At 47.8% G+C, this 23223-nt stretch overlaps 1 protein-coding gene across 3 annotated transcripts; it reads right to left on the bottom strand.

Annotated features, from left to right (window-relative positions):
• Positions 1–3216: 3216 nt before the first annotated feature.
• LOC120921658 lies at positions 3217–22820 on the bottom strand. Of its 3 annotated transcripts, none has more exons than XM_040334173.1 (6): positions 22714–22820; positions 17487–17530; positions 16879–16924; positions 13895–14215; positions 12008–12286; positions 3217–3457 (listed from the first exon to the last, which is right to left on the bottom strand). In XM_040334173.1, exons 1-6 carry the CDS (start codon positions 22724–22726, stop codon positions 3348–3350), a joined length of 813 nt encoding a protein of 270 aa, XP_040190107.1. In that variant the 5' UTR covers positions 22727–22820; the 3' UTR covers positions 3217–3347. The 3 variants fall into 3 exon arrangements, with proteins under 3 accessions (XP_040190107.1, XP_040190109.1, XP_040190108.1); XM_040334175.1 differs by lacking the exon at positions 22714–22820 and adding an exon at positions 22426–22664 and having other exon boundaries at positions 17487–17524; XM_040334174.1 differs by lacking the exon at positions 22714–22820 and adding an exon at positions 22426–22664 and having other exon boundaries at positions 3219–3457.
• Positions 22821–23223: the final 403 nt, after the last annotated feature.

Below are 23223 nucleotides of genomic sequence, written 5' to 3'. Positions count from 1 at the left end.
CAAAATTGTGCTACAAGTCGTAGAAGTGTGAAGGGGACTTAGACAAGATAAGATGTGCGGCTTGGAGTATCACCCGGGAGTGCCTTCACCTTTGGGCAGTAGGGAGAGAAATGAATACTCTTACCGGCCAGTGTTGACCCAGCTCACCATATGGTGGTGGATCAGTTGCGCCTAAATGTCCACCGCGTGGACTCAGGGGAGCGCGATCTTCAAATCGCCTCTTCTCTCAGCTGGCAATACCTCCGACCGGATCAACAACTCCAAAGCGTGGAGATATCCTGCTCTCAGTTCCGGCCCAGTGCTTTTCAGTCACCTGGTTCCTGCCAAGACCTAGCCAGAGCCATCTGCTACAGCGGCCCTCGTGGCACTCTGTGTCCTCCACTCCCTGTCATCACTACCAGGGGGTGTTGGACAGGAGGTGCAAGAGAAGCCCCCTCTACAGCTCAATCTCCACCAGGTACGTGACAGAGTCAGGCAAATATCAAACCCTATAGAAACCCATAGAAGCCAAATCATGTTTGTTTGTGCATTTCATGACCACCCTATAATTTAGGTGGTCATGGGAAGTCGGTAAGCGTGTCCCCCTATTACCACTTTTTGGGAAGGGTTTTGGTGGTGGAGCGATATATATATATATATATTGCACAGAGGAAGAATAGATTTTTCTTTATCGTACATCACTGGACACAGAGCAGCCATAGTAATTACTATGTGGGTAATACGCCACCTATAGGAGAATAGACACTGGCACACCCAAAAGACAGGAAGTCCCTCCTCTATATGACCCCTCCCATACAGGAAGTACCTCCCGTTTTTTTCGCCAGTGTCTCAAGGTGATGGTCACGGTGGATTGAAGGATAACCCTGTTGGAGAAATCCTTGGCAGGATCAAGGGGCTATGCAGTCGGATCCATTCAAGGTGCCAAAAGAAAGGCCAAGATGGAGCCTCGAGGTAGAAAAAGTGTTTTTTTTTTTGCCTGTAATGCTCCTCTTTTGAGGGCTGGACCCTTGGAACCAGGCTCCAAAGGTTGTCCTGACAGGGTGCTATACAGGTCCAAGGGTGTGGACCCCAGTATACAAGGGGGACAGGGTCCCTGAAGCAGTGGCGTCACTAGGGTTTGTGCAAAAAAAATTGGTGTCACCCCCCTGCCAACTATAGCCTCCCTTCAGTACAGACCCCCTTTCCTCAGTATAACCCCCCATAAAGTACAGACCTCTCCATCAGTATAGACCTACCTCCTCAGTGCAGACCCCCTCCATCAGCAAAGACCCCCCTCAGTGCAGATCCCCTCCATCAGCATAGTCCCCCCCAGTGCAGACCCCCTCCATCAGCAAAGTCACCCCCCCCAGTGCAGATCCCCTCCATCAGCATAGTCACCCCCCAGTGCAGACCCCCTCCATCAGCAGTGCAGATGCAGTGCAGACTCCCCTCACCTCAGGCTCGGGCCGGCGGTGGTAACCTCCTCAATGCAAGCTGACACTCTCACGACCGTTACAGAACCAGCCAGGGCAGGGCGGGTGGCTAGGTAAACTGTAGCAGCAGCTGGAGAGGAGAGAAAAGTTTGCAGCCGTGCCGCTCGGGCAGAGACAGCGACAGGCTCAGCAGCAGGGAAGTAGGAGGAAGAAGGACACAGACCAGGACACACGGCTGCGGCGCTGGAGATGTTCCGGCCAGGGCCCTCTAGAGAGTCGGGATGGTGTCACCCCTCTAGCGGGTATTGACCTCACCCCGCGCACCCCGCTAGCAACGCCACTGCCTTAAAGGTCTGTTTGAGATCTGGCCCGCCGTGATGGGTGAAGATTGGGTCTGGCTGTGTATTCCAGCAGTATCCTGCGGCGGGAATGGTAAGTTAAAAGAAGATCCTGGGAAAGGAACACATAAGGTTCCAAAGCTAGAGGTAGATTTTTGGTTAACCACTTCCTATCTGGGCTGATTCTGGCACTTCACTCCTACATGTAAAAAATCATAATTTTTTTCTAGAAAATTACCCAGAACCCTAGGGAAAAAAATGGGGTCTTAAATCCCCTTTCTTCCCCATTCTGATGCTCAGTTTGGACTTCAGCAAGTCGTCTTCACCATGCCTAGGTGCCTAAAATGCATCGAGTTGCTTTCATGGGATTGGCCGGTGAGTGTATATTGTATAAATTGTCAAGCAAACACAACAGAGGGGGAGGAGCAAGGAAATCCATAGTGCAGAAAGTATTACAAAATGTTTATTGATAAATATTCAGTTACAAATGTGACGGCAGAACATGGCGGTGAAGAGCAAGTCCTCTTGTGTGACGAGTCCTTCCAGCAATCAGAGTCCTGCCCTGGCCGCAGGCAAGGGAAGCAAGCCGCACTCAGTGTCCAAGCGATGGAAACCGGTGTTCTGACGAGAAATGCCCCCTGTCGAATAATGTACGCTCGGTACTGCGCATGCGCAGCGCTTGCGTAGTAGGGAGCCGCCAAAAGCCTCCAAACATCGGAATTGACGATCAGCTGCCCATCATTAAAATATACGCCCCCTTCTAAAGGCATTCGCCCCTCACACGCACCCATCATGAAGTAATCCGCCCCTTGCAGACTTGCACTAGCATCGGGAGCGCGTGGCACAATCTCGGCTATTGTGCGCAGGCGTTGTCTACAGCTGATCGTAAATTTCGATGTTCTAATGCCGTGTATACACGATCATTTTTTCCATCAGACTTTTTTCATCAGAAAAAACGACCGTGTGTGGGCCCCATTGGACTATTTTCCATCGGTGTAAAAAATAGAACAAAAAAACGATAGGAAATTCCAATCGTCTGTGTGGAACTCCATCGGAAAAAAATCCACGTTTTACCTCACCGCGTTTTGTGCGGTCGGAATTTAGTCTGATCGTGTGTAGGCAAAGACTGATGAAAGTCAGCTTCATTGGAATTCCGACGGAAACTTCCATCTGAAATCTGATTGTGTGTACGCGGCATAAGGCTTTCAGCGGCTCCGTACTGCATAAACGTTGCGCATGCGCAGTTCCAGGCGGGCATTATTCGACAGAGGGCATTTCTCCTCAAAACACCGGCACCAGCATGGACTGACGTGGGTAAGCATTCAAGCTCCACCCTTACGGGATACGTCACTGCGTCATGCAAAACGCGATTCAGGGATGGCACAAGCCTACCTTGGTGGACTAGATCTGTCCTTAAAGCTAAGCAAATATTTGATTAAATATAAGAATGACGTGTTCCTTGCTACATGATATTTACAAGCATTAAATGTATGGGGGCATGTACCAAAAACGAAGGAGGTGTTATCCCAATATGGCGGCAAAGGTGGAAATACAATGTAATCCTGCAGACAATGTGAAGTATTGTAATGTCCGGTGATCACACAATGCAGATCCTGATGGCGGTGCAGGTGAGGAGCACCGGGATCATTTTCCAGGCTGTGGTCCAGGTGGCGGAGTTTTCAATAATAGCGATTGGCGTATTTCCATCTGCAACGCAAAGAAGCAACCATGAGAGCCGAACTCACCGGAAAAAGAAACTTAGGGGTAGATTCACGTAGAATGGCGTTTCTTTGTGCTGGCGTAACGTATCCTATTTACGTTACGCCTTCCGCAACTTTTACAGGCAAGTGCCGTATTCTTAAAAGAAAGTTGCGGCGGCGTAGCGTAAATAGGCCGGCGTAAGCCCGCCTAATTCAAATTGTGAAGAGGTGGGTGTGTGTTATGTAAATCAACCCTGACCCGACGTGATTGACGTTTTTCACGAACGGCGCATGCGCCGTCCGTGGAATTTCCCAGTGTGCATTGCTCCAAAGTACGCCGCAAGGACGTCATTTACGTTCACGTCGAAACCAATGACGTCCTTGCGGCGTACTTTGGAGCAATGCACACTGGGAAATTCCACGGACGGCGCATGCGCCGTTCGTGAAAAACGTCAATCACGTCCAGCCTCATTCACAGACGACTTACGCAAACGACGTACATTTTTCAAATTTCGTCGCGGGAACGACGGCCATACTTAACATTGGTGCGCCGGATATACGCCTCATATAGCAGGGGTAACTTTACGCCGGGAAAAGCCTAACGTAAAAGTTCGTGAATTTGCGTATCTAGCTGATTTACATATTCGACGCGTAAATCAGCGTACACGCCCCTAGCGGCCAGCGTAAATATGCAGTTAAGATCCGACGGCGTAAGAGACTTACGCCGGTCGGATCTAATAGAAATCTATGCGTAACTGATTCTTTTTTTTTTTTTTTTTTAACTTCAGACTCCACCTCATAGAGTGTGCATTTACATGCTCATGTTCTGCGTACCAGCCCATTGCATCTCTATTTCGGTTTTGCATCATTAGTGTCTCTGTTTCTTATGTAAGTTGTTTTTATTTTCCCTCTTTTGTGTTTTTTTTTTTTTTAAATATATATATGTATTATTTTCTTGAATACATTTTTAACTTCTTTTGCTAGGCATATACAAAAGTTTTTCCCTTAATACTTCACCCCCCTTACCCCCCCCCCTTACCCCCCCCCCTCCTATCTCACCAAAACAATCTCCTTATACCTCTACTTCTCTCTGATTTTTCTATAGTGGCCTTAAATATCTTCTCTTAACTTTTCCGCGTAACTCCACGATTTCTTAAACATTCTCCAATTTTCCCATTTCATATTTTGTAATATGTTATTACCCTCCATGTCCTCCTGCAGTTCCTCCATTTTATACGTTTCTTCAACCGCATCGATCCATTCCCAGATCGATGGGCATTCCACCTCTTGCCAGCCCCTTGGAATTAATCTTTTGGCAGCATTCAGTAGGTGCGGTACTAGCGATTTTTTATAACTTTTAATGCCTTCTTTCCCCCCGTGGAACAAGACAACCCAAGGGTCCATCTTTATCTTTTTCTTTGTAATCTCTTCGACGCAGGCCAATATTTTTTCCCAGTACCTCCTTATCTTAGGGCATCCCCACCACAGGTGCGCCATATTTCCTGGTAAACCGCATCCCCTCCAGCACTCTCCAGTCTGTCCCTCTTTAAACTTTTTTAATTTGTCTGGTGTCATATACCATCCGGCTATGCATTTAAAACACATCTCTGCTGTGCGGCTATCCACCGCGGAGGAGTGTGTCAGGGTCAGAATTTTCTCTATTGTGTTCCTATCCCTGTGTGTCCCTAGTTCCCTTTCCCATTTTTTAATGAATGGGGGTATGTTCTGCTCTTCCATCTTCAGTAACATCTTATATAGTCCCGAGATAGATCCTCTGGCATTTTTTGTAGAGCATATTTTTTCCAATTCCAATAACTGATCTCCCGACCTCAATGGGTGTGGAAGATCTTGGATAAAATGGTTTAGTTGCCGATATCTCCATTCATTAATTTCCAGGAAAAAGTTTTTTAATTTCAACTCCTGTAGTGTTAAAATGTGCCCTTCCTTCATTATGTCCCTTAATTGTATAGTGTCTATTTTAATCCAATTTCCCCCCACTTGTGTTTTACCTGGTGCAAAATAATCGTTATTCTTTAGTGATATAAGAGGGGAATTATACTCTTTCACAATTTTTTTATATACCGTGTCCCAAACTTTAAGTGCATTTTTAGTTATCTCGTGTGCGTTTTTATCTATTGTCCTAAATTGGGGAGGGTTCCAAATTATCTTGTCTAACCTTGCCTGTGATAATTCATTTTCTACACTAACCCACCTTTTTTCTTTACTAGCTCTGGCCCACTCCACCACTCTTGTTAATATCACCGCCTCATAGTATCTCTTGACATCGGGGACCGCTAATCCGCCCTTTTTTTTTGGTTGTTTTAGGGTCTGAAGTGCTATCCTGTGTTTCTTATTTCTCCATATATAATTCATTATTAATTTTCTAAGGGCCGAGAGCAATGTCCCGGGGAGGGCAATGGGGATCATCTGGAATTTATATAAAATTTTTGGTAGAATAACCATTTTGCAGTAATTAATTCGTCCTAACCATGATATTGCCCTGTTTTCCACCCTTTTTGTTTCTGTCTTAATTTCATTTAATAAGGGGATAAAATTTATCGTATACATCTCCCTAGTAGATTTTGCTAGCAGTATTCCTAGGTATTTGAGTTCTTTAACCCAAGCAAATTTGTACTTCATCTTCAGGAGTTGCTCTTCTATCTTGCTTATGTTTATACTCATAATCTCCGTTTTTGTGATGTTTAATTTAAAGTTTGAGATTTCTCCGTATTCGCTACATAGGTTTAGAAGGTTTTGTATTGATGTTTTGGGTTCCATTAAATAGAAGAGGACGTCGTCTGCAAAAGCTGCAAGTTTATGTTCTTCCTCTCCTATTTTTACCCCTTTTATTTTTTGAGAGTTTCTGATCCTAGCCAGCAGGGGTTCCAATGCGAGCACGAACAGTAATGGCGAAAGAGGGCACCCTTGCCTTGTACCGTTTCTCATTAAGAAGGTTTGAGAGAGACTTCCGTTTATTTTTATTTTGGCCGTGGGGGACCTGTAGAGGGTGCCAATCCACTCCATCATCCTCTGTCCAAACCCCATTTCCTTCAGGGTGAGCAACATGAGTCCCCAGTCTACCCTGTCAAACGCTTTTTCTGCGTCTATCGACAGGAGTAGACCTGGGGACCTCGCCGCCTTCATTTTCCGGAGGATTAACAGTGTTCTAACCCCATTGTCTCTCCCCTCTCTTCCCTGGACAAAACCTGTCTGGTCCGGGTACACCAATCTCGCCATTTCCTGTTTAACTCTCCCGGCCAATACCTTTGCAAATAGTTTTAAATCTGTATTAAGCAGAGATATCGGCCGGTATCCTGAGCAATTTCCGATGTCCTTCCCTTCCTTAGGAATAACGGTGATGGTTGCCTCTGATGCCTCTTTACTTAGTTCGTACTCTTTTCCAAGCCCATTAAAATACTGGCATAGCCTTGGCAGAAGTATCTCCTTAAATTTTTTGTAATACATTACTGTAAAGCCGTCTGGCCCCGGACTTTTACCTGAGGCAGAACTTGATAATGCTACTTTAATTTTGTTTTCCGTTATTTGCCTGTCCATCTCCTCTGCGTCTATTTGACTGACTTTTGATAACCTTGCTTCTTCTAAGAATGCTGAGATTTTATTGTCTTTCTCCCCTTTTTGCCAGTTTTTTTGTTCTACTGAGTATAATTTTTCGTAATATAATCTAAATGTTTCAGCAATATCTTTTGTTGCGTGCAAGTCCTCTCCTTTTTCGTTTTTAATTTTATCTATATAATTCCTTGATTTCTTTTTTTGTACCATCCGGGCCAGATGTTTGCTTGTTTTATTTCCCCACCTATATCTCTCCCTTGCCACCAAGTTAAATTCCCTTCTTGTTTCCCGATCAATAAGTTCTTTAAGTTCGTTCCGCTTATTAACTAGGTCCAAATAAATATCTCGTTGTTTACCATTTTTCTTATGTGTTAGTTCTAAATTGAAGATCTCCTCTACTAATTTTTCCTTTTTACTGTTCATTTCTTTTTTCCTCCTTGCCCCTTCGGAGATTAACACCCCTCTAATCACCGCCTTATGGGCATCCCATAATGTTGCTGCCGAAATTTCATCTGTCTTATTTATCTTAAAATATTCCTCTAATTCTTTTTTAACCCTCGTTAAACTTTTCTCTTCTATTAGTAGTTTCTCATTTAGTCTCCAATTTAGATAGGTCCTTTGATTGCCTATGATATTTATGGATATGCTAATTGGAGCATGATCGGAAATCGTCATGGTCTCTATTTTTGTCTCGACCACCGCATCTAACATTCTATGCTCAATGAAAATGTGATCGATCCGGGAGTAACTCTCATGAACATGAGAGTAAAATGTATAATCTCGTTTGCTTGGGTTAAAGATCCTCCATGTGTCTACTAATTGACTTCTATGTAGACTCCCCTTTACCTTTCTTAATTGCCTTTCTTGGGTTTCTAATGTCTGGTGTGTTTTATCGGCCTTTGTGTCCATACAGAAGTTTAAGTCTCCGCCCAATATTATCTTTCCCCTACTGAAGTCTTTTAATTTCCCCAGGATTCCCTGGAGGTATTTCATCGGGGAGGTATTCGGTGCATATATGTTTACAAGAGTATATTCTTCCTCCTCTAGTTTTCCCCTTAAAAAGAGGAATCTCCCTTCTGGGTCTGTCAATCGGTCTGTTAACACAAACCTAACCCCCTTAGCTATCCCGATTGCTACCCCTCTGGCCCTTTTAGTAATGGTGTCACCATAGTACCATATGGGGAAGTCAGGGGAATATAGCTTTATGTTTGATCCTAATGTAAGATGGGTTTCTTGTAGGAGGACTACATCTGACCTGTACCTCTTTAGTTCCTTTAGTACCTTATGTCTCTTTGATGGACTATTGAGGCCTTTTACGTTATAAGATAGGCATTTAATTACCGGCATCTTAGTTGTTGGTTACTGTTTCTTCCGATTGACTTGGTGAGATAGGATATCTTCCCCCCTCCCTCCCTTCCCCCCCTTCAATTACAACAGAGATAAAAATCCCCCTATATAATAGCACAGGTACACTGACAGGTCCTTTTTATGGAGACATTAGGGGTCTCTAGGACCCCTAATGTCACCTGGGGACCCCAAAAGAAGCTGATGAAGCACAGATCTGCTTCTTCTCTCTGGCTATAGCAGCCTGATGACTGACAGGTGAATGCGGATGTAATACACATCACTTCTGCATTCACAGCCTGGAGGGAGATCAGCATGGAGGAACATGCTGGACTCCCTCCCATCTTACCTCCTGACACCCTCCCAAGCCGATCCCGGGCCGCAGATGGGGCAGCGGATCCCGGGATTAAAGGTGAGGGGTCAGGAGGGGGGGTGGCGGCAGTACTGGAGGGGGGTAGGGGGGCACGCAGCCAGCACATATACACAATTGGCAGGCTATAGAGCCGCCGATCGTGTATAAGTGAAAGTTCAACTGGTAATGGTAATGGCACTGACCCCCGACCCCTACACTGACCCCTACACTGACACTGACCCCTGCACTGACACCTGACACCTACACTGACACCTACACTGACCCCTACACTGACCCCTACACTGACACTGACCCCTGCACTAACCCAACACCTACACTGACCCTGACACTGACCCCTGCACTGACACTGACCCCTGCACTGACACTGACCCCTGCACTAACCCAACACCTACACTGACCCTGACCCCTGCACTGACACTGACCCCTGCACTGACACTGACCCCTGCACTGACACCTGACACCTACACTGACACCTGACACCTACACTGACCCCTACACTGACCCCTACACTGACACTGACCCCTGCACTAACCCAACACCTACACTGACCCCTGCACTGACACTGACCCCTGCACTGACACTGACCCCTGCACTGACACTGACCCCTGCACTGACACTGACCCCTGCACTGACACTGACCCCTGCACTGACCCAACACCTACACTGACACTGACCCCTGCACTGACACTGACCCCTGCACTGACACTGACCCCTGCACTGACCCAACACCTACACTGACACTGACCCCTGCACTGACACTGACCCCTGCACTGACACTGACCCCTGCACTGACCCCTGCACTGACACAGACCCTGCACTGACACTGACCCCTGCACTGACACCTGCACTGACACACTGACCCCTGCACTGACACACTGACCCCTGCACTGACACACTGACCCCTGCACTGACACACTGACCCCTGCACTGACACACTGACCCTGCACTGACACACTGACCCTGCACTGACACACTGACCCCTGCACTGACACACTGAACCCTGCACTGACACACTGACCCTGCACTGACACACTGACCCCTGCACTGACACACTGACCCCTGCACTGACACACTGACCCCTGCACTGACACACTGACCCCTGCACTGACCGCTGCACTGACACACTGACCGCTGCACTGACACACTGACCCCTGCACTGACACACTGACCCCTGCACTGACACACTGACCCACCTAACTCCTACAGTAGAAATCCATCCTCTGAATCCTCCTTACCTGTGTTGCTCTTCTCCAGGACTCTCCTCAGGACGGACAGGACCCCAGCATTGGATGTGCAGAAGTGCTTCGGACCGTCGGACGGAGTCCCGACTCTCTTCCCCGCCGGCCGCCAGCACCATCCATCCATGCGGCAACTGCCTCCACACAGTGGCAGCGCCGTACAGCAGAGCACCAGAGCGGAGGGGAAGACGGCGCCGGCGGCTCACACTTTCCATACCTGCCGCCGCCATTTTCAGACTTTCCCGGCGCTCTGCGATTGGACGTATGGCGGTCATGTGCGGAGGCGGGACTTCCAGCCCCACTCCTCACATGACCCCCATATGCCCAATCACAGGGCGCTGGACATTACACATGGTGGCCGCTGGCCGCTCCGGACATCCCGTGTCTCGGTGACACGGGAAACTAAAATTAGCCGGAGGCACGGAAAGTCGCCCCCCTAAATGTCGCGCCCGGGGCCACAGCACCCCCTGCCCCCCCCCTTCCTACGCCAGTGGTGACAGGTACTCTTTATGGAGAGATGCAGGGTCAATAAGACCCCACATCTCTCCTCCAGGCTGGAAAGCATGAGATCGTGATTACTTCCGGGTACCCGGGCGTGACATCATAACGACGGTCATAGAGATGACCAGTGAGTGAGTGAGTGAGTGAAAAACTTATATAGCGATGCACATGCGAACTGAATCACCTCTGGGCGCTTGTTTGACCATTTCTCCCTTGAGCTCAGAAGAGATGGGTTTTGATCTTTCTCCTAAAGGCCAAGTGGTTCTCCTCCAACCGAATGGAGGTTGGTAAAGTGTTCCAAAGTCGAGGGCCTTGGACAGCAAATCCATCTGGTCATCGGAAATCTCTATCCTCCTCATCCGGCGGCGGCCAATTCGTTCTCCGGGCCTCCGATGGCACAGGAGAGCCCAGAGAAGCACCGGATGGCGGCAGGAGGGGGGGGATGTCCCCTCCTGCCGTCTATAAGGACTATCAAGTGGCGGAACTTCCGCCGCTATGATCGTTTTTATGTTGCGCAGAATCGCCGGCTGAAAAGAAGGATATCTGAATGATGCCTGTAGCTGCCCCGTCATTCAGATATCCCTACCTCAATACCAGGACGTCATATGACATCCTACGGTAGGGAAGTGGTTAAATATTCAGGCTGTAGCCTCTGCTCCCCCGCTAACTAAGGGCCTGATCCACAAAAACCGTCCGTAACTTAACTTTTGCCATTTAAGTTACACCGCTGCAAAATCTCTACCTAAGTGCCCGGTCCACAAAGCACTTACCTAGAAATTTTGAGCGGTGTAACTTAAATCCGTCCGGCGCAAGGCGTTCCTAATCTAATGGGGCGAGTCCCATTTAAATTAGGCGCGCTCCCGTGCCGAACGTACTGCGCATGCTCCCGACGCGATTTTCCCGACGTGCATTGCGCGAAATTACGTTACGCCGAGTTTTGTGAATCGCGCCGGGTAAAAAAAGTTGCGTCGGGAAAAAAAAGAGATGCGGCGGGAAAAAAATAAAATGTAAAAAAAAAATTTGACAGCGTCGCGGGAAAGAAGGGTCTACTTTTACATGGTGTACTAACTTTACACTTTGTAAAAGCAGCCCTAATTTTGCGTTTGCAAACTAACAACTTACGGAGACTTCATGAAGGGAAACCGCTTCGTGGATCTCCGTAAGTGCTAATTTGCATACCCGACGCGGCATTTCAACGCGAAATGCCCCCAGCGGCGGCCGAGGTACTGCATCCTAAGATCCGGCAGTGTAAGTGTCTTACACATGTCGGATTCTTCTGCCTAACTATTGGAAACTGATTCTGTGGATCAGTTCCATAGATAGAAACAGGGATACGACGGCGTATCCCTTTTGTGGATCTGGCCCTAAGTTCTAGAACTATCCAGAGAATCCCAGAAGACGTGGAAGGTAAGAGAGCCACAACACTTGAAGCACAGCCTCCTAAACAAAACGAACCCATGCTAATTCTGAGGGGCAAAACAAAAATTGACCTGCGCCAGGAACATTGAGGGGGCTACACGTGGATCCCTACCTGAGACCACAGCGCGGACGGTTCTTTGCAGCCTCCCTTCCCGGATCTGACAGAAGTAGGCAACGTTTGGCATCATTTCCATCGTCAGAACAGATTCCACCATCTTCCTCCCGTCTCCGAGATCTGTGACGCTTCTGGTGGCGTTGGGGGATAAGTCTATTTTATGGAGATCATACCAGCTGACCTGCAGGTCCCGGAACACCCCGGAGCTCAGGCAGCGCAGGTACTGATCCCCGCCTATGTAGGTGAAGATAACGGCGGGGTCCGTTACATTTAAACCTGAAAGAAAAATGCGTTTGGGATTGAAAACATTTCAGAAGTGAAAACCGATTCTAAAGAGATACATTGTATTTATATTTAACCACTTCAGCCCCGGACCATTTGGCTGCCGCTTTTTGCGATTCGGCACTGCGTCGCTTTAACTGACAATTGCGCGGTCGTGCGACGTGGCTCCCAAACAAAATTTGACGTCCTTTTTTCCCCACAAATAGAGCTTTCTTTTGGTGGTATTCGATCACCTCTGCGGTTTTTATTTTTTGCGCTCTAAACAAAAATAGAGCGACAATTTTGAAAAAAAATGCTATATTTTTTACTTTTTGCTATAATAAATATCCCCCAAAAATATATAAAAAAACGAAATTTCTTCCTCAGTTTAGGCCGATACGTATTCTTCTACATCTTTTTGGTAAAAAAAAAAAATCGCAAAAAATGGCCCGGTCATTGGGCAGCCAAATCCGCCGGGCAGGGACGCCATCAGGGGGGTACAGGCAGTACCCAGGTCCCCAGGGGCCCGGATGGCAACCCCCTTTAAAAAAAAAAGGGGGTCCGGAGGTCCCCAGGAGCCCGAAGGCCCACAGGGCCCCAGATGGCAACCCATATTTTTTTATTTATTTTTTTAGAAAAAAAAAAAAAACATTTGATATATTTTTATTTTATTTTTAAAGGGCCATTTTCTTTTTAGGGGTCTGGAGGTCCCCAGGGCCCCCGGATGACAACCCCCTTTTTTTAATAAAAAAAAAAAAATATCTTTATTTTATATATTTTTTGTATTTTTTTTTTTATATATAAATTCCCCAAGGCCCCGGATGGCAACCCCCCCCCTTTTTTATAAAATGTTTTAATTTTTTTATATTATTTTATTTCTTTTTTTTCTTTTTAGTTATTTATATCTATATATATATATATATATATATATATATATATATATATTAAAGGGCTCAGAGGTCCCCAGGGCCCCATGTGGCAAACCCCCTTTTTTATTTTTTTTTATAAATGTTTATTTTTTTATTTTTGTTTATATATTTTTTTTTATGTTTTTCTGAAGGGGCCACAGGTCCCCAGGGCCCTGGATGGAAACTCCCTTTTTTATTAAAGGGCCCAGAGTTTTTTTAGTTTTTTATTAAAGGGCCCAGAGGTCCCGGATGGCAACCCCCCTTTTTTTGTAATTTCTTTTTATAAAAAATAATAATAATTTGTATATATATATAGGGCCCAGAGGTCCCCAGATGGCAACCCCCCTTTTTAAAAAAAATATATATATTTTTATATATATTTTTATTTTATTTTTTTATTTTTATTAAAGGGCCCAGAGGTCCCCAAGGCCCCGGATGGCTACCCCCTTTTTTTAAATATATTTTTCTTTAATTTTTTTTTTTGTAAAGGGCCCCCCGCTTCTCAATTTCAGGCGGCAGCACCCCCCCCCCCCCTCTGGTTCTCTGCTTCAGGGGGCCCATGCCTGACTGAAGCTGTGTAAGGGGCCCCATAATTCCTGATGACGGCCCTGCCTCCAGGACTGAAGTGGTTAAGGAGAACATCCGAAATGAAACAAAACAAATATTTCTGTGGTGCACATGTCTATGAATTCCATGCATGGCGTGTCCTCCTCACCACTGATAGCCAGCTCCACCGACACTTCTCCGTCTTCCTTCTCATGGGCGGCCTTGCAGAGATACTTCCCCTCGTCCTGGAAGGTCACGTTCCTCAGCGTCAGGTCCAGGTTCCCCAGCGAGAACTTTTTGGAGAGTTCCACGCGCCCTTTGAACTGCGGATCCTGGTCACTGAGAAGGTCTTTGCCATACATGAGCTTATAAACCAGCAATTTGCTTCCATCAGATTCTACTTTTTGCCAAACCACCGTCAGGCCCTCCGGTTCTTGTACAAAGGGGAACGAGCACGGCAGCTGGACCGAGCCGTACAGATAGGTGGACACTGGGAGGAGGACAGAAATACATTTAGAGATGTATGTGGACCTGTCTGTGACTTTACAAGTCTGTATGAAAAAGCTCCTGACTGGGGATGAGCCGAACGCCCCCCCCCCCCCCCCCCGGTTTGGTTCGCAGCAGAACATGCGAACAGGCAAAAACATTTTTCGAACATGCAAACACCATTAAAGTCTATGGGATATATATAAATCTAAAGTGCTCATTTTAAAGGCTAATATGCAAGGTATTGTCCTAAAAAGTGTTTGGGGACCCGGGTCCTGCCCCAGGGGAGTGTTTGGGGACCTAGGCCCTGCCCCAGGGGAGTGTTTGGGGACCAGGGTCCTGCCCCAGAGGAGTGTTTGGGGACCTAGGCCCTGCCCCAGGGGAGTGTTTGGGGACCCGGGTCCTGCCCCAGGGGAGTGTTTGGGGACCTAGGCCCTGCCCCAGGGGAGTGTTTGGGGACCCGGGTCCTGCCCCAGGGGAGTGTTTGGGGATCCGGGTCCTGCCCCAGGGGAGTGTTTGGGGACCCGGGTCCTGTCCCAGGGGAGTGTTTGGGGACCCGGGTCCTGTCCCAGGGGAGTGTTTGGGGACCCGGGTCCTGCCCCAGGGGAGTGTTTGGGGACCCAGGTCCTGTCCCAGGGGGAGTGTTTGGGGACCCGGGTCCTGCCCCAGGGGAGTGTTTGGGGACCCGGGTCCTGCCCCAGGGGAGTGTTTGGAGACCCAGGTCCTGCCCCAGGGGAGTGTTTGGGGACCCGGGTCCTGCCCCAGGGGAGTGTTTGGGGACCCGGGTCCTGCCCCAGGGGACATGTATCAATGCAAATAAAGTTTTAAAAATTTCATTTTTTCCCGGAGCGATTTTAATAATGCTTCAAGTGAAACAATAAAAGTGAAATATTCCTTTAAATGTCATGCCTGGGGGGTGTCTATAGTATGCCTGTAAAGTAGCACATGTTTCCCGTGTTTAGAACAGTCCCTGCACAAAATGACATTTCTAAAGGAAAAAAAAGTAATTTAAAACTGATCACGGCTGTAACGCAATGTCGGGTCCCGGCAATATACATAAAACTCATTGAAAAAAAAAACGGCATGGGTTCCCACCCCAGTGCATTACCAGGCCCTTTGGGTCTGGTATAAAAATTAAAGGGAATCCCGAACCAACTTTTTTTTTTTAAATTGCGTGGGGGTCCCCCCAAAATCCATACCAGGCCCTTCAGGTCTGGTATGGATATTAAGGGGAACCATGCGCCAAATTAAAAAAAATATGTCGTAGGGGTCCCCCCAAAAATCCATACCAGACCCTTACCCAAGCACGCAATCTGGCAGGCTGCAAGAAAAAATGGGAGACGAGAGAGCGCCGTCCCCTCCTAAACCGTACCAGGCCACATGCCCTCAACATGGAGGGATGGGTGCTTTGGGGCAGGGGGGGCTCTGCGCCCCACAACCCAAAGCACCTTTCCCCCATGTTGATGGGGACAAGGGCCTCATCCCTACAACCCTTGCCCGGCTGTTGTGGGGGTATGCGGGCACTGTGGGCTCTGATGGTGCACTGTGGGCGGAACTGTGGGCACTGATGGGTGGCACTGTGGGCACTGATAAGTGGCGCTGGTGGTCACTGGTAGGCAGCACTGTTATGCAGGTGGCACCTCTCCTTCGCCGGCCCTGTTTACATCACATGATCAGCTGTCATTGGCTGACAGCTGATCACGTGGTAAGAGGTCGGGATCGACCCCTTACCCCGATCTGTGATGAGCCGAGTCTCATTGACTCACTGATCACAGAGCGTGCCGCATGCGTCCTGCCTCTCTGCCCAGTCTGTTCCATAAGACTGGCGTTACACTAACAGTGTAGTGCAAGCCGGCAGGGACTCTTTCCGTGCATGCCCCCGCCCCCCTGCATGGTGCTGCCCTAGGCCTGGGTCTTGTTGGCCTAGGCCAGGATACAGCATTGTATACCGGTATCGGTGCAACCCTAGCGGGGCTGGACTGGGACACAAACATGGCCCTGGACTTCATCCAGACTGGCCCACTTTGACAGGTCTCTCCTATGGCGGCCGGACAACTGACGCCCCCCGCCACCAAGCCACCCAAGCCCCCTCTCCCCCTTCACTAGCCACTAGCCGTTCTACTTTATTAGAGTAGAACGGCTGGTACTCTTATAGGCAGTACCAGTGGGGAAGCTAGACATTATTTCACCCGGGGGAAAATAATCAGTTTGGTCCCCCCCTCCCCCCATGGGACAAGATTAGGCAGAAGTGAGAAACTCCCAGGCCATAGCTGTTGAGTCAGCTGTCTGTCCCCTCCCCCATGCTCCTTCTGGTTCCCCCCATGCTCCTCTGTCGTCCCCCCTGCTCCTCTGGTCCTCCCCCTGCTTCTCTGCCCCCCCCCCCCCCAGGTGAGCACTGCGGGGAGGGAGAGGAGGTGAGCACTGCGGGGAGGGAGAGACAGAGGAGCGGAGGGGGGCGAGGGTCCGCTGTCACTTAAGCCGACCCACTGAGCCATCGGCCCACCGGGAAACCCCCGGTAGTCTCAATGGCCAGTCCACCCCTGAACCCTAGTAATAATTTCATTGACCCATAATATGTCTTTCCTTTAAGTGGAATGAGGAGACATTGGGGCGCCTATTCATGGAGAGAGACACACAGAATTAGTTCTTTTATAGGGGGATCATTACCTGGGGCCCCCACAGACTGGATGATGGTACATCCCACCCACAGCAACTGAAACAAGAAGAAGAAAAGAGATTTATTCAGTATCACCCGTACAGGTGACACCCAATCCTTATACAGTATGTGGCAAGTTGATCATTCTGATTAAAGATTTGAAAACCAAATTCTTCTTATTCCGGTGATCTGCCGATATGGTTCCGGCTAACGAGCTGGTTTCTTTAAGGACTGCGCAGGCGCAATCCTTGCCGACGGAAATCTCCGAACCTCGGCCGGCATCCAGGGCGACGTGGACTTTGAGGAAAGTGGCCAGTCGGCCTCACGTCCTCGCTTCGCCTGGAAGGCTCGCTCCGCTCGCTCGGCCTATTGGCTCTTTTTTTAACATCCTCCAATCCACGGGGACGTTAAAGAATGAGCCTGGATGCCGGCCGAGGTTCGGAGATTTCCGTCGGCAAGGATTGCGCCTGCGCAGTCCTTACAGGAACCATCTCGTTAGGGGAACCTTAACGACAAGTCACCGGCACTTCACTAATATGTGAATGACACTCAGAACACCATGAAGGAGACGTTGGGTTAGTCCAATTGTTGAATAAATAGAGTTGGTTGTTGGTCGTACCGTCACCAGGAGACTCATCTTGGTGGGGGATGCAGATTCTGGATCTGGATAAAGACACAAATAATATAGTCAGTGACATCACTGGTTATAGATTTCATTTTTGTCTCTAAAAGGTGTCCAGAGATCTCTCACCTGAACCCTCATACAGGGCCGCCATCAGGGGGGTACAGGCAGTACACCTGTAAGGGGCCCGGAGGTCCCCAGGAGCCCGAATGGCAACCCCCTTTTTTTTTCTTTTTTAGGGGTCTGGAGGCCCCCCAGGGCCGCAGATGGCGACCCCCCTTTTTTTATTTATTTTTTATAAAAAATATATATTTTTTTAAATATATTTTTTTTTTATTTTTTATGAAAGGGCCAATTTTTTCTTTTTTTTTTTAGAGGTCCAGAGGTCCCCAGGGGCCCGGCTGGCAACCCCCTTTTATATATATATATTTATATATATATATATATATAAAAATAATTTTATTTCATATATATATATATATATATATATATATATATATATATATATATAAAAGAAAAAAAATTGAAAAATATAAAAAAAAGACATAATATATATATATATATATTTTATTAAAGGGCTCAGAGGTCCCCAGGGCCCTGGATGGCAACCCCCCTTTTTTCTATATAAAAAAATAATTTTATTTATTTTTAATATATATACATATATATATATATATATATATATATATATATATATATATATATATATATATATATATATATATATATAAAAATTTAAAAATATATATAAAAAAAAGAAATTAAATATATATTTTTTATTAAAGGGCTCAGAGGTCCCCAGGGCCCTGGATGGCAACCCCCCCCTTTTTTTTTATAAATGTTTATTTTGATTTTTTTTATATTTGTTTTTTTATTTATTTTTTATTAAAGGGCCCAGAGGTCTCGAATGGCAACCCCCCTTTTTTTGTAATTTCTTTTCATAAAAAAAAAATATATTAAAGGGCCCAGAGGTCTCGAATGGCAACCCCCCTTTTTTTGTAATTTCTTTTCATAAAAAAAAAATATATTAAAGGGCCCAGAGGTGCCCAGGGCCACAGATGGCTACCCCCTTTTTTTATATATATTTTTCTTTATTTCTTCTTCTTTTTGTAACTTCTCAATTCGCGGCAGCCCCCCCCCCCCCCTTCTCAATTTCAGGCGGCAGCACCCCCCCCCCCCCTTCCCCGGTTCTCTGCTCCAGGGGGCACATGCCTGAAGCTGTGTAAGGGGCCCCATAATTCCTGATGTAGGCCCTGCCCTCATAGAGTAAACCTCTAGTAATGTGTTTGATGAGTGTTTTCTACTGAACCTCTTCTTCAGGTGTGCAGGGTGCGAGGACACTTGGTTGTAAATCCATAATTGACGGTTTTCATGATCTTCCGCCTGCGTGGCTGAAACGTGTCAACTGTTTTGTCCCTGGTACTTTACCCCAACATTGCTTTAAACACTTAAAGTGGATGTAAACCCGAAAAACAAAAAAATAAAACTTTTTGATGTCACAATGTAGAGTATAAGATTTCCTATCATCTGTGCCCAGTCTTGCCACACAGAGTTAATCCAGCTCTGAGCAATCCTCTTTTATTGTTCAGTGAAATAAAATGGACTTAACGGAAAAACCTTAGTCCGTTCCGCCCCCCTTGCTGTGAGTGACAGGTTATTTACATATCTCATGCACTAGCCTGGAGACAGGCATTATTTTTTAATTCCCACCCCCCCACTCCTTTTCTGAAGTCATGTGGTTACTTTTCTGGATTTTGACTGGATGTTAGTGATCATAGCAGAATTCAGTGTAAGGAATACACAAGAGAAAATGCATGTTGGCAAGGGGAGTGTAAAGGTGGGCGGGGAGTCTACAGACATCATGACTCCACCCACAGAGCTCCAGACAACAGACCCACCCACAGAACAGACATTTGACAGGTGAGGATACATGCAGGAGGCATCTATATCCTTATAGATCAGCACTATGGGAGTATTTCAGAAAGGATGAGAGGGCGGGGTTACATCCACTTTAACCACTTAAGGACCGCCTCCTGCACATATATGTCGGCAGAATGGCACGGCTGGGCACAAGCACATACAGGTATGTCCTCTTTACGTGCCCAGCCATGGGTCGCGGGCGCAGATTTAGGGTTAATTTACACACATAAAAACGTGCCGACCGCTTCAACATTCTTTTTTGATGTTCCTGTGATGCTTTAATGAAGCCCTGTGTGTGTTGATTTTATATTTGTATAACAGGGGCTCAGTAGAACCCCCCGGCTCATTAGTTCCCCCAACTCAGTAATACCGCCAGTTCATTAGTACATCACCAGATCATTAGTACCTACGCTCAGCAGATCCCCAGCTCGTTAGTACCCTTGTTCAGCAGATCCCTGGTACAGTAGTACCCCCAGCACTTCTGATCCCCCACTCAGTACTACCCCCAGCTCTGCTGATCCCCCACTAAGCAGTACCCCCAGCTCTGCTGATCCCTCACTCAGTAGTATCCCCAGCTCTTCTGATTCCCTGCTTAGTAGTTACTTCCAGTTCTGCTGACTCCCTGCTTATTAGTAACCCTCAACTCTGCTGATCCCCCATTCAGTAGCAACCCCAAGCTCTGCTGATTTCTCACTCAGTAGTAACCCCCAGCTCTGCTCAGTAGTTACCCCCAGCTTTGATGATCCCTCACTCAGTAGTAACCCCCAGCCTGATGATCCCTAACTCAGTATTAACGCATAACTCTGCTGATCCACCACTCAGTAGTAACACCCAGCTCTGCAGATCCCCCACTCAGTAATAACACCCAGCTCTGCAGATCCCCCACTCAGTAGTAACACCCAGCTCTGCAGATCTTCCACTCAGTAGTAACCCCACATTTTGCCGATCCACTGCTCAGTAGTTACCCCCAGCTTTGATGATCCCTCACTCAGTAGTAACGACCAGCCTGATGATCCCTAACTCAGTAGTAACCCTTAACTCTGCAGATCCCTCACTCAGTAGTAACACCCAGCTCTGCAGATCCCTCACTCAGTAGTAACACCCAGCTCTGCAGATCCCCCACTCAGTAGTAATACCCAGCTTTGCAGATCCCCCACTCAGTAGTAATACCCAGCTCTGCAGATCCCCCACTCAGTAGTAACACCCAGCTCTGCAGATCCCCCACTCAGTAGTAACACCCAGCTCTGCCGATCTCCCACTCAGTAGTAACCCCCAGCTCTGCTGATCTTCCACTCAGTAGTAACCCTAGACTCTGCTGATCCACTGCTCAGTAGTTACCCCCAGCTTTGATGATCCCCCACTCAGTAGTAGTAGTTACCCCCAGCTTTGATGATCCCCCACTCAGTAGTAACGACCAAAAAAATACAGGTATATGCGCAAAAAGCTAATAACTCATGTTCTCTGCCAATTAGCAGCATTTGGTATCATGACAGGACTCTGAGTCTCTGAGAGTCCATGCAAAAAATGATTATGGTTTGAAAAGGATGGGAGCCCAATGTCCAGGGGCTCTGAGGGCAAGCGTCATAGGGGAACAGAAACCTGATTCCAGACTGCAAACAAACAACAAGAAGAGAGGTAGTAATGACCAGCCTGATGATCCCTAACTCAGTAGTAACCCTCAGCTCTGCAGATCCCCCACTCAGTAGTAACACTCGGCTCTGCAGATCCCCCACTCAGTAGTACACTCCCAGCTCTGTTGATCTTCAACTCAGTAGTGACCCCACACTCTGCTGATATACTGCTCAGTAGTAACCCCCAGCTCTGCTGATCTTACACTCAGTAATAACCCCCAGCTCTGCTGATCTTACACTCAGTAATAACCCCCAGCTCTGCTGATCTTACACTCAGTAATAACCCCCAGCTCTGCTGATCTTACACTCAGTAATAACCCCCAGCTCTGCTAATCCCTCACTTAGTTGTAACCCCCAGCTCTGCTGAATCTGGTGGCAGGTGACGGTGGCAAGTGACACGCTGTAAAGTAGAAATATTGGCCCAGATGCACATTACGCCGCCGTAGAGTAACCAATGTACGCTACGCCAACGCAGCGCAGAGAGGCAAGCAATGCATTCAGCAAGCCAGTGCTCCCAACGCTGCGCCAGCGTGGCGTGGCAATTCGAAGGCGTAGACCGGCGTAGGTGGAAGTGGGCGTGACCCATGCAAATGAGGCGTGACCCCATGCAAATGATGGGCCAAGCGCCAGACAGATGCATATCACGAACTGCGCATGTGCCGTGACGTGGACGCATCCCTCTGCTTACAACCACGTCGGAACAACTGCCTAAACTACGCCAGATTACTGCGTACGGCGTGAACGTAACGTACGCCCAGCCAGACACACGTCCAACGTAAAATACGCCGGCTTGTGTTCCCTGGTGCAGACCTTTGCATGTCTGTTGCTTTATGGAGAATAACTTTACGCCGGACGTACAACTTACACGCACCTCGCGCAGCCTGCGTCGGGCGCACGCAGGTTCGTGAATCGCCGTATTTCCCTCATTTGCATGTTTGAATAGCTAATCAATGGGAGCGGCACCATGCACCCAGCCTAAATGTGCGCCCACCCTACGCCGGCGTGAGCAAGATACGTCGGCGGGGTGTAAGCCTGGTTTTAGGCGCATATCTGTTTGTGGGTCTGGCGCACAGATACGACGGCGCACATTTGCACTTACGCCGGCGTAACTTGTTATACGTCGGCGTAAGTGCTTTGTGAATCTGGGCCATTGTACTTTCATTCGTGAGAGTAGGTGCATACATTGGGGCAGGCTTGTAGGGGCCCCATAGCACTACTTTTCCCAGGGGCCCCTGATGCTATTAAAATGGCCCTGCAGGTGCCTTAAAGAGATGACCTTGAAACTTCTATGAGGTTTTAGCGAATACTCACACTAGATTCCTAGGAGGGGTTTCACGTAAAACTCCAAACTCCCTGTAATGATTTGTAAAGTGTAAATGTTTTACCTGATTGCCGTCACCACATCCTCCCTCCCGGAGCTGCCAGTCGCTATGTAGTCTGATCTCCCAGCCTTCGTTGTACTCGGTCTCTTCGATCCGTCTCCTCAAACCTTCCGCATGGACGGTTCTCCTCCCCCCTCCATGGAGAGAACTGGTTGTAGAGATTCACATCTACCTGTCTGTCGGGTTCCAGCCAGAATCTCAGATCCATAAAAAGTCGACAAACACTTTGACATTTAATTGGATAGAAAGTAATAGAGAGGTGAGGAGATGGAAGGTCTCCGGTGATCTCACCTGCCTGACTCATCCATTAATGACCACATTCCAGAAGCCGCTCACCAATCTCCGATCGCCTACTGCACACGCTCTGACCGTCCAGCAACTGTCATTGATTCACCTTTTCTTTCCTGTTGGGCTGTGCAGACTCTTCCCAGGTGCGAGCTCCGCCCCCTGCTGGCCGAAATAGGGAAATGCACCCTAACATTGCCTTCTACACTCACCAGACACTTTAATAGGTACACCTGTTCAATTGATTGGTAACACAAATTGCTAATCGGCCAATCACATGGCAGAAACTCAATGCGTTTAGGCATCTAGACGTGGTGAAGACGACTTGCTAAAGTTCGAACCGAGCATCAGAACGGGGAAGAAAAGGGATTGAAGTGACCTTGAACGTGGCATGGTTGTTGGTGGCAGACGGGCTGGTCTGAGTATTTCTGGGATTTTCACACACAACCATCTCTCGGGTTGATGTCAGAGAAGAATGGGCAGACTGTTTCCAGACAGTGCCGCCATCAGGAATTA

Source organism: Rana temporaria (assembly GCF_905171775.1).
Source record: "Rana temporaria chromosome 2 unlocalized genomic scaffold, aRanTem1.1 chr2l, whole genome shotgun sequence".
NCBI classification, from domain to species: Eukaryota; Metazoa; Chordata; class Amphibia; order Anura; family Ranidae; genus Rana; species Rana temporaria.
This window is presented reverse-complemented; position numbering and strand designations above follow the sequence as displayed.

What these genes read in the sequence shown, in the direction of transcription:
- LOC120921658 (XM_040334173.1), bottom strand. An exon ending in AGATGAGTCTCCTGGTGACG is followed by an intron (nt 16,925 to 17,486) that starts GTACGACCAACA and finishes TTCTTGTTTCAG; the next exon opens with TTGCTGTGGGTGGGATGTAC. An exon ending in CGTCCGCGCTGTGGTCTCAG is followed by an intron (nt 3,458 to 12,007) that starts GTAGGGATCCAC and finishes TTTGCGTTGCAG; the next exon opens with ATGGAAATACGCCAATCGCT.